Consider the following 11,411-nt stretch of genomic DNA (forward strand, 5'->3'; position numbering starts at 1 on the left):
GAAAGAGTGGGATCTGCGGAGTGTGCGAAGCAACGTAGAGACGGGGGAACCTCAGGGAGTGTGGCCGTATTTCGCGGAGAAGACGACATTGCGAAGACTCCACTTCTGTGGGAGGGTTCAGACAGAGAGGCCTCAGCCACGCACAGAGGATCGCGTGCATCTGTGAGCACATTCCACGTTTCCGCATACACGGAGTACCCGCTCTATCTGCTTGGATGTATTCCGATTACGTCTGTCACCGCAGGAAGGTCTTTGATAGGGGCTGCGTCGATCCTTCCGCAACCAGTCCGCCGGAATCGGCATGCTTGCAACGAACTCTACAGTGTTCCCTCCTGATAGCAGCATCCTCACAGGCTGCAAGAGGTCAACCGCCCGTAGGTCGCAGGAGTGGACTCTCTCGTTCCGCTGTGTATGTATCGTCCTCAATGCCACGTCTGAAATACGAGAACAACCTGGAAATGTGTGCAGGCGATCGCTGGAATCCCCAGAACTGCCTTCCTATGCCCCTCTTTGAAGTTTGGATAGGGCGCATCGTGTATCGTGTGGAGTGGAATACGCTAAAGACCCTCCTCTGCATCAATACTGATGATTTTCAGGGCTTTATTAGGAAGCGTATCTGTGGGTCGTCTCGTCGATGCCAAGAGGTGTCCGCTCAAAGACAAATGGCATTCTAGGCTTTACTTGGAAGCGAGTAATGTGGTTTCTCTCATTGATGTCAACAGGCGCTCGCTCTATCGATTTGTAGCCTCGAGCGAGGAGAAAAGAGAGACACCACCGCTACAAGACTCGACAGCGTTCCTCGAGTATTTTCCCGCCCGTTTGATCGAGATTCTGAAGCGGCTGAACAACAAGGGTGGCTAACATGTCACTCATCTCTTTGCCTTGTGGAAACAGCTGCTCAGCGAATAAAGATGTGCAGCTTCCGGTATCTCCGCCTTTTTCATTCGCAACACTCTACCACGTATACCTCAGATTCACGCATACAAGTCTTTGAGTTGGGATTTGAAATACATGATCAAAAACGAGCGTATGAAAGGAAGAGTAGGGGCAATCTCATGACGAGTTAGTGCGTTGCCCGGCTTTTCTGCCAGCCAAGCGCAACGAAAATATGAAAGCGGAGATCGCGCAGGCGACGGCGTGGCGCCGCCCCTCTCCTACGTGCTTCACCAAGCACCCGTTGACGTTGAACTGTTCACGTTCAAATACACGTACCAATATGTTTTCAGGAGAAATTTATGCTGAAAACTCCTTTATTTCGCTAGTGAACAAGTCAATTTTTGGTCACTCACGGGCGGACCGGAGAAAGTGTCAAGCCTGCTCGGGTCGCTTCTGAGCTCGCGGTTCTTATCAAATAGAAAAGTAGAGTGTACGCGCTATGCGATGGATGCGTTTCAAGATCGGTTACATAACCAACCATGTCAGAAGAGTGAGATCAAGGCGGCTCCATTTTAAGGCATCTGACATGCCCACTCTCGAACTGGCTGGCACCTCAATCCCTTTCGAAAGAAAAAGTGTGCTCCCCGTGGTGGCGCTAGGCACGTGTACGCTGCATGTGTGTGAAATACCACCGGAATGCGACTTCAGGCCGCAAAGGCACAGAGTGAGACCAGTCTTTCCCTCTTAGACAAAGGACTCTCTCTAGTAAGACGAAAAAACGAGCGGCTGCGGCACGTACAAAAAAGACGCGCAGCTCAAGGTTCCTCTCAAACCGAATCCAGACGCATCATGCAAACAAAAACACACCAGGGGCGCCAGGGAGGCCACGCTGCGCATATACCTGCGAATAGATACATATGCTCAAATCTACCGTGGCAAGGCGTGCCGTTGCTGCTGAACGCAGAAAACAAAAACAGCATCTGTTGCTGTGTGACACCGAGACGCAAAAACGACTCCCTCCCCATTCCCGTGCTTCGCTCCCATCCGCATACAACCAAAAAACGCATATCGCAGGCTTCTGTGAAAAAAAAAAAAAAACAGGACTGGCAACTACTTGCGACCTCCAGTTTTGTTTCCCCCCGCTGCTTCGGCTCTCTGCTGAGGAGCTGGCAACTACTTGCGACCTCCAGTTTTGTTTCCCCCCGCTGCTTCGGCTCTCTGTTTGCTGAGGAGCTTGTATTTCTTCGAGTCGTTTCGGTTCATCCGAACGGCGTCTCGGCAGCCCTTTCCTCCCTGAACACACAGTGACCGGAGACCACATCGACAGAAACGAGTGCGCTTCATCGAGGCGCGCACTCGTACACTGAGAGACATTAAACTCGATACCCAGCCCCACTGCAGATTCACAGAGAGTACGCCACCATACAGGCATGCATATAACCCTATGCACGAGTCCCTGTGCCGGTGCAGAAACGGATATGTGACGGACGAAAGTCTTTAGACGAGCGTGTGCTTCACACCGGCACGACACCTCTGTCGTGAGCCCCGCTCATCCAATGATGGATCTACGACGCCCTCATGATAGTTAGGGAGTCAGCGAGTTCTACGTGACCTCAAGCTAAGAGGCAAACGCTCGGGCGGCGGGGCAAGCCCCTCTGCGGCTCCTACCTCCCAGTGAGACGTGCTTCCATCCTTGGTTAGCGCATGTCCGCAATCGCAGGGACGGTTTCCAAAGGCCTGCTCCTTGGAGCAGAAGCCGCAAATCATCCGAGTCGCCCACACGTGGTCGTGGTCCGCGCTGGAGTCGTGGCAGAGGTCGCAGGGAAATGCCTGCAGCGGCCCCACCAAAAGCAAAAACCGGGAAACACGGCTGAAGCATGTGTGACAAAATAGCAGTCGCATGTAAAGGGAGCACGGACTCCGACGCACCTTGCCACAACACGGGAAGCGCAGCCACCTGAAGGACTTCTTGTAGTGCTTGCAGGTGCCGTTGTCTGGCAGCGGAGTGCCTATCTTCAGCGTCAGCTCGTCCTTGGCTTTCTTCTTCTTTTCTGAGTTGTTCACGACGGAGAGGCCCTTCATAGAGACGGCTGACAGCATTCTAACGAAAAAAGCACACACAGAAACGCAAGCCCAACGCATTCAGGGACGTAAGAAAAGCCGCTTCCTCCTCCGAATCGTCACCCAGTGCCGTCATCTCGAACTCTCGTTCACCTCCTGCCCGCTCTTCTGATCTCCCTCCCCTGTGTCGCGCATTTTGTTCTCCCCTCCCTTTCACTGCTCTGCATTGTTTCCTCGAGGGCTATCGCTGCCTCGCAGCGATCCGCTTCCCATTTCTTCGTCCAGCGCGTCGCAAAAGCGAACTCTTCTGTCCTGAGGCTGCGTTCGTTTTTCGCTTTTCCTTTCCTTCGTGTGGATAATTCGTTATTTCATGATCTCTTGATGAGGGGCGTACCCTGCATCGGCCTCCGCGCGTCCAGAGTAAAACGCCGACTGGTAGCACAGCAGAATTTTGTTGTGGCAGTGCCTGCAGATTGCAATTCGCGGAGCGCCTGCAGCACACACCAGACGCAGGGGGGACTTCCACGGAGTCCCTCTCACAGCGTCTCTGCAGACGGCCGCGCTGAAGTCGGGAATGCAGGCGCTGACGGGGTGCTAGACAGACCGGTACAATACCACAGACGAGCTCAACATGCGAGCCGCGCACACAGACTCTGGAGCCCACGCATGAGATCCAGGCGCGCACACGCGCCTGCCAACGGACGTGAGACATCCACCGGCACCACCCCTGCGTCTGGCGAGCATCCTTAAACCCTAAACTTGAGTATACCTACTCAGGAGCCATAAAAACTGCCACGTGGTATCAGCTACCCACGAGTAAAGGCGTACATAGACAGATACACCAGCACCGGCAGAACTCTGCTTTTACATATGGGGCGGTAAACATATAAACATATATATATTTAGATATATACTTATAGGCCACGAAGGGCGGGTCACTCTGCCGGCCGTCGCCTCTTGCATGCAGCTCAATCCTACCTGAGAAGACTTCTTTAATCTTAATCGTCGCGGCGCACTTGTCGCAGGTGACCATGTAGTCGCTGGGAAGCAAGTCGCGCATTCGGCATTGGATGGTTTCCACCGTGGCGATGGTGTCGCCCGCGTGCCCTCCGGAGGTCGACAAAAATGCGATTTTGGGCTGGAACCGAACGACCATCCGGAGGTGGCAGGTGGCGCAGTCCGTCGCCGTCCCTGTAGAAGACAGAAAAACCAAGACACACAAGGAATCCTGACGAAAACCCGTGCACACGGAGAACGAACGACGCACGGATGAGACCCGCCCCGCGATCCCCGGGGGGGTTGGCCTTCGGCACGACGCGTAGCTCCTCTAGGCAGCTGTACTTCCTACCCGTCACTTCGAGAGAGGTTCCATCTTTTGGCGTCACCAGTCTGACGTCCGCGGGCTTTTTACATCTCTCGCAAGCGACGAGGACCTTGAGCGCCGCGGGGTGCATCGCCGAGGCGCCTTCCAGCTGGAAGCCGACGAGGCCGACCGCGGCGCCCTGCAACTCTTTCCCGCCGTCGCTCGTCGCACTGCCCCCCGCCGACGCCGAGGCGGGCGCGGAGACTGGAGACTCATCTGCCTCGCTTTCTTCCGCCTCCTCATCAGCTGCTGCAGCGCCTCCGTCGGCCTCGGCAGCGTCAGCGCGGACAGCCTGAGACGCGAAAGGGAACAGAGCGGAACGCAGCCTCCAGAAACCAGACAAGGCTGTCAGCAAGCGGCACACAGAGGACAATCTGCCACAGAAGGCACACGGGAACACGCACGGATGAGCTGCCCGACCGCCAAGGTTTCAGGGACACTGAAAAAGTCGCGGGCGAGGTGCCTGGAGTTTCATGTCCTCCTCGGGCAGGGATGGATCTACGCTTACGAAAGCTAGACTCAAAGCGATACAGGAGAGGCCTGAGAGACGTATCGAGCAACTCTAGGAAATGCATCACAGTCTCTGCACCGCTGAGCGGGGAACTGCCGGCTGCGGGTGGAATTTGGGCACCGAAACAAGACGTACGGAGCCAGGAAACCCATGCAGAGAACGCAGTGCGAAAAATACAGTCGTTACCTCTGCCCGGCGGAGGATCGCTTCGCGACAATCTCGAAAGCGCTGAGCGCATTCCCTAGCAGATCGCGTGCGGACGAAGGAGCCAATCAGCTTCCACTTTGTCACAGGATCCGCGACTCGGCGATACCACACCAGGCCTTCTTCGAGTCTGAGCAAAGAAACAGAGAAATGTCAGGCGAAAGTCAGACTCGCGAGAACAGAGCCGAGAAGGCGTGGACGCCAGGCATGCAGCACACAGAGAGCAATATAAACGTGGAAACAAGCCTGGAGAAGAAAGAAGAAGCGTACAGCTCAGCAGTATCACAAGTCAACAGATACTTCGTCTCCCGAGCCCCTTTGGCTGCGCGAACGGCACGCAAGCGGCCACCGGTCCCCGCATAAACGCTTCGGTCTTTTCTGCGTCTCCTCGTTCGTTTCTGTTTTCTCTGCGTTTTATAGCAAGGCAAGCGAAAGCGTGTCCAAGCCACACTGATCGAATCTCACCTTTTCTGTTCGTCTAAAGTCCACTCCCCCTTTTTCTCCTCCTCCGCCGGCCCTGCCTTGTGCGCCCCGGGAGGCTCCTGAGCCCCTCCAGAGGACGTCTGGGCGGTGGTCGGGCCCCGAGGGCGGCTGAGGGCGAAAACGGTCGCCAAGTGCCTGTCGACGAACTTGAGCGCCCGATGCACCAAGAAAGATTCGTGCGGGTTTTTCAAGACGTATTCCTGAAAAACCTTAGGGATCGTCTCGACAAGAAACTCCCCCAGTTCTGCATTACACACCCGCAGGGAAGTGATGTCGTGCGGTGGCTGACTTGCCGCAGGTGCGGACGTCTTCTTCTCCTGGTCACTGTCGCACTCCTCTTGTTCGCGGATTCCGCGAGCAAGTTGCTCTCCGTGGTTTTCCGCCGACGACGCCTGCTTGCCCCCCGCGCCGCCTTGGTCTTCCTCCTTTCCCGGCTCAGCTGGTGAAGCAGCGCGGCCTTCCGCTGCTGAGTTCTGGGGAAAAGACGACGCGACCGCACCTTCCGTCCTCTCATGTGGGGTCGTCTCCGTCGCCTTCCTTTGACCCACGATCCCTGGATACTGGGCTCGCACTGTGATCTCCACAGTCAGGCCGTTGGGAAGCAGGGTTGAGTCGAAGTCGGGGTCGGTGGGAATATGCGTCAAGCGGATGATATCCGCGATCTCTCCTGCGGAAGCTCCGCCTCTTTTAGGTTGTTTCTCCTCACGAGGAGCACTGGGGCTCCTGTCCTCCTCACGCCCATCCTCTCTCTTGCCGTCATCTGCCTTTCCCACCACGCTGGCGTCGCCTGCCCGCTGCGGTTCCTTGAGGCCCGCCGCCGGGATCTCGCCCTCGTTCTGTTCGCAGGGCTGAGGCGCAGCCCGCGCAGGCTCGCTACCAGCCCCGTCCGCGCTTGCCCTTGGCCGGACGACGGGCTCAGCGAATGGAGGGATTCGAGAGAAGGAAGCCCCATACAGTCTCTGGAGTCGGAGTCTCTCTTCTTCCCAAGACCATCCTTGGTTGCGTGCCGGTCCGCCAGGGAAGCCACTCTGCCCTGGAAGGCACGGCGGCCGACTCACAGCCTGTCTCGGCGGTCCCGCCGCAGGCCTAGAGACGCCTGACGCCCGCGACGGAGGCTGCGGGCCTTCACTCTGCGCAGAGGCCGGCGAAGCGCTCGCCTCGGTCGCCGCGCCGCCCTCGTTCCCCCCCTTGCGAGCTTCTTTGGAGCCGTCCGCTGTGCGATCTCTCCGCGGCGCGCGACACGACCCTCTCCCTCGTCGAGCGGAGCCTCGCACGGCTGTCGACGAAGAAGTCCCTTCAGGGCGCGCCAGGTTCGGCCGGCGGCGCCCGCGTGGTTCGGAGTCGTGAGCCGCTAGTCCTCTGGAAAGGGCGTCGGAAGCGGCACTGCCCGATGCCGAGGGAACTGTCACTGAAGGAGCAGAAGGTTCCTCTTGCCCATCTTGCCCCTCCATGCAGTGAAAATTCGATGACAAAAGCGAGCTTTCTGGTCGACGCGGACGTGCAGAACAAGTATGACCGCCGCGGCCTCGCTGGGACCCTCCTCCCCGCGAAGCAACCTCCCTGTCTCGCCCCAACTGCGATCGATGACTCGGCGGTCCACTCCCCGGGCTCGGGCAACTCGGCTGCGTTTCTCCTGCAGGCTCCGCAGGCAGGTCCGCAGCCGAATGAGAGTCCTCCGGAGGCGACCGCAAAGCGTGGCTCGACTCGGGATTTCTCTGGGCGCCTCCTAGAGATGGGTTATGAAGGAATGGACACGAATTGGTTTTCACGCAGCGACCCTGGAGGAAGAAACGGCATGGTACTTCCCGCTGCCTCCGCAGTCGGAGTGGCATCCCAGCAGTCCTGTTCTGTTGCAGGCTCCCGCTCGACGCCTCGCCGTGAAACCTTGGTTCGAGTCCAGGCCCTCGGTGCTTGTCCAAGCCCGAATCCTCCATCCTTTGGCAGCTGCCGGGCCAAGTTTTATTGGGTCGCGCCTGAGAATTATGAGATGTACCGGCAGCGGAAGTCAATCTGCCAAGGCAGCTGGTTGAGCTATTATGTCCTGCCGGTTCGGAAGGCCCTGGCTGCCCAGTCAAAAAAACAACTAAGGCCGCCGAAAAGACACAAGGGGGCAGAATGAATGAATGGGTTCCTTGGCATGGAAAGTTGGTTGACGCAGTTTTGCCGAAAGCACAACAAGTCATGCGGGCGGTGGAAAGTGAAGCTCGGCATCAACGGAGCCTTTGCGTGCTTAGCCACTATCGAAAGCGAACACTGCATGGCAATACGTGCAAAGAAGCAAAAGGCTCTGGATGATTGTGGCCTGGGTGGAGAGCCAGTGCTGCCGCTGCCGTTGGCTGCTCGTTTGTTTTTTCTCGGCGCCGGGTAGATCACCTTCAGCGCCTGGTACCTGCTAGCCCCACACATGCACGCGCCAGTATTTGTGTCGAGACAATTGCATGCCACCCTAACCGACAAAATTTCGCTACGAAGCACAGACGGTAGTATGTCTTTGTTTCACTCAGGTATTTCGAGACTCCCAGGGTTGCTGGCGAGCGCACAAATGCCTGCTGGCAACGCATTCCAGCGATGAAGAATTGCAATTCCTCGCCTCAGCAGCTGTTGAGTTGATCCGCCTTGTCTACGCTCCGTTAGACGGATCCGCTCAGCTCTAAGCGGTAGCAGTCCACAAGGGGGACGCAATTGCGCCGCGGCTGCGTGAACTTCGCCACGCTAGTCATGGAAATACAGTCGCTGCAGTGGTTTCCGTCGGGAGCGAGCGACGATGTCGCGTATCCGCAGGGGTACAGCAGCAAAGAAGCAATGACTAGTGTGAGTCTCCGAAAATCTGACTCGCGATATCCGGATCTGGCTGGCTGGCGCATTCATCGTCTAAATGAGTCAGTCGCAACAATGATATGGCGATACATGTGTCTCATGTGGCTCACACCGCGATCTTCACTCGGTATCGTTGCTAATTCGCAGAACGTATTGCAAAGGAGTTTGTCGCATATTTTCTTGGTTGGAAATCATAGCGCTCAAGCTCCTTTACAGAGGTAAACCAGAACGTGTTCTTCGGCGCCGAGTAGTCCGAAGCGGCCACGGGCATGCATTGCTCCGCTTAGTAGGGACTCTCCTGTCTGAGAAGGAGGACTCTTCTCATTTAATTCAGGTTCAGCCTATTTTTGTTGTTTCGTCGACTAAGCAAAGCAGTGTTTTTTGCCTTGTCTTGCAGGCTCCGAAGCGCTTCATATCATACGGACCTTTTCTGGGTTGTGTCACAAGCTTGAGGACCGATGTAGAGTCTCCATATTCACACAGGCTAGTCGAATACGGCGCTCATTGCATTGAATCGTTCTCAAACAACGTATTCGAACGAAGAACGACAAAGCCCGTGAGGAGCACACAGACAAAAACATCGGTGGGTAACAAAATGCGGGCTTCGAACACTCTGACCGGCGGAGCAGGTGTGCAGGAACAGACAGGTCTTGTGCTTGGCGGGCCTTGTCAAAGAAGAGTCCAATGGGGCTCTGTATATTGACTGTATTGTTTGTAGTGTAAAGGAACAACTGCGTTGAGGACCTGAAACAGCGAGGTGTCCCAAGTGGGAGCTCATCGAGCTGGATACGCTTCGAGGCATGGCAGAGCTGAGGAAATGCTCAGCTGTTCTATCTCCAGCAATGCAAAGTTGACACACTTCACAATTTGACTGAACGGCTGGAAGGTGGGCACTCATGCGGTCCCGATGCCGCTACAGTCGGAGACAGCCTAGTCTTCTCCGCCAAGCAGAGTGCGCTGCCCAGAATGTGCGCCTTAAGACAAGCGTGTTTGTCGAGTAACTGCGATCTCTTTTGAGTCAATGCTATAAGCTGTATCGGAGAATGTGTACCAAGCAACAGGTTTTGCGGATACCTTACGAAGTTGGTGTTTGAAGAAGAAGGCCCCCCGTCCTCCAGACATAGTTCGTTTCTCTGTTCACAAACCGTGTCAAGTGGTCACGGAGGAACAGACGCAGTATCTGTATCCATCAGTTGCAAGCAAAACGGTTGCGTGGCTACTCGACTGACCTAGAAGGGGTGCGGTGTTGACAAAGCTTAGTCGCTCTTCTCTTGCACGCTGTTGGCGAAGTCGATAGTCAAGGTAGGCGGAAGCGCTTGGGACTCTCACTCTTTTCGCATCAGTGTGATGTGACAGGGATACGTTTTGAGAAGTCAAAAAACATGCCTATGTCAGTGAGCGACTGACACAGCAGAGCATGTTCGTTTTCGCTTGTGTGCGCGCTCGCCCTTTGAACGGCACTCTTGAGGCCCGCCTTCTCGTGATCCGGTGGAAGTCTAGGAGCAAAACCACTTTGCGGTCAGAGATTCGTTTCGATTAATTCTTTTATTTGGTATTCCTTCGTATCCTGGCACATTCTCTGCGGTCCGTTTTAAGCTGTATTCAGCACCTTTTCTGCTACTTCCTTGTTTGGCGAGAATGATGTTCCGTTTGGCTACGGGGGCTTTAACGGCCATGATCGCAGGGGTCGCGTTGTACCCGCAGTCGGCTGAAGCTGTCCCGAAAAGCATTGTGGATATCATCAGAACCAATCCGAAGCTGTCAGCGGCTCGCGAATGGGCAGAAGAGTCTGGAATTCTGCATAAGGTCGACCTCTCGCACTACGGCGACAAGGTGACCATCGTGCTTCCCTCGAACCAGGCTTTCAAGGAGCTTGAGGCGGAACATCCTACATGGAAATCGCAGCTCGTCAGGAACAGCGAGGACGTGGAGACTGTAAGACATTTATTCGTTCCGTGTGAAAAGCTGCTAACACACGAGTACAATAATGGTGATGGGGAAACCAGCTATCAGAGTAGAAAAGAACTGACAGTACATGATGCAGTGCTGCATAACTGCGTAGGCAGCGCTGTATGAATAAAGCTGGAGATTCAACTCGGTACAGCTACCCGTCCCACAGACAGCAGATTCCTCTTGTGGCATTCTCACCCAACGCTCCTATCTTGGTTATGTGGGGAACCCGGGTACCTGCTAATCAGAACCAGGGTAGCGCCAGCGCCTATCTTCGACTTGCTGTGGGCTCTATCTTAGATTTGGATCGTGAGACTACCTGGTGTATTCGCCTTACTTCGGTCACCCAAAAAACATGAAGTCCGCTTGACGTGGTCTTGCTGGACTCGGCTTTGTTGCTTGTCTTATTGATTATCTCAGCTGATTCTATTTGCGTCGACGGATCATGGCGTTACAGTGGAACAAATCAAGGCAGGCAAATATGAGGAAGTTGATTCGTTGGTCTCCATCCTCTCGGAGTATTCTTCTATCTCTCGCAGAGGAAAGGTAAGCGTTGCAGTTTAGCCTCCCTGTTGTGGGAAGAACTGCTGCCGCGAAAAGAGCTTCGCCCCCGAAAAGCAGCTCATGGATCCCATTCTATAGTTTTGCACGATTAAGTTTAAGGCACCGGCACCCGTATTCACAAGGCAACTGAAGGCTACGATAGCTTAGAGTTACGCGCTCTTCCTGCGACGGCAGCTCTGACACAATGTAAGTCGTGTTACCCGAATTCGGGAGGGGAGGATAACAGACATAGCTCCCGACTTTCTCATGGTAAGTTATTCCAATACGCCGATTCGCCTGTATCTCTGCGTGTTGCAGTTGTGCGTGTCGGACTACACTCGCGCGCTCCCCTGCGACGATCCCGATAGTCTGCCATGCTGCGCGAACGTCGACCTGCGCCACGTTCTGGAAGCTGAGGATGGATACATTTACATCATTGACAAGGTTTTGCTGCCTCAGGAGCTGATCGACAAGCTTGAGGACTAAAATCTGTATCCGGCGATCGACTCACTTCCTATGCCGTGCAACCCCACTCGGTATTGACCTTAACTGTCAGCACGGATGTAAGAAGCGCGTAAATTTCTTCCCTCCGGCGGCATTTTT

General features: G+C 55.3%; 2 protein-coding genes across 2 annotated transcripts; one reads left to right on the plus strand and one right to left on the minus strand.

Moving 5' to 3' along the window:
• Positions 1–2,049: 2,049 nt before the first annotated feature.
• Positions 2,050–7,432, minus strand: BESB_018130 (CHY zinc finger protein; the record flags this gene model as incomplete). The annotated part of the gene is made up of 8 exons (XM_029360528.1): positions 2,050–2,169; positions 2,545–2,706; positions 2,806–2,977; positions 3,332–3,428; positions 3,916–4,128; positions 4,286–4,592; positions 4,998–5,145; positions 5,481–7,432. 8 exons carry the CDS (start codon positions 7,430–7,432, stop codon positions 2,050–2,052), a joined length of 3,171 nt encoding a protein of 1,056 aa, XP_029216504.1.
• Positions 7,433–9,953: 2,521 nt separating this feature from the next.
• Positions 9,954–11,294, plus strand: BESB_018140 (uncharacterized protein; the record flags this gene model as incomplete). The annotated part of the gene is made up of 3 exons (XM_029360529.1): positions 9,954–10,250; positions 10,686–10,811; positions 11,127–11,294. 3 exons carry the CDS (start codon positions 9,954–9,956, stop codon positions 11,292–11,294), a joined length of 591 nt encoding a protein of 196 aa, XP_029216505.1.
• Positions 11,295–11,411: the final 117 nt, after the last annotated feature.

Source organism: Besnoitia besnoiti, chromosome X (genome assembly GCF_002563875.1).
Source record: "Besnoitia besnoiti strain Bb-Ger1 chromosome X, whole genome shotgun sequence".
NCBI classification, from domain to species: domain Eukaryota; phylum Apicomplexa; class Conoidasida; order Eucoccidiorida; family Sarcocystidae; genus Besnoitia; species Besnoitia besnoiti.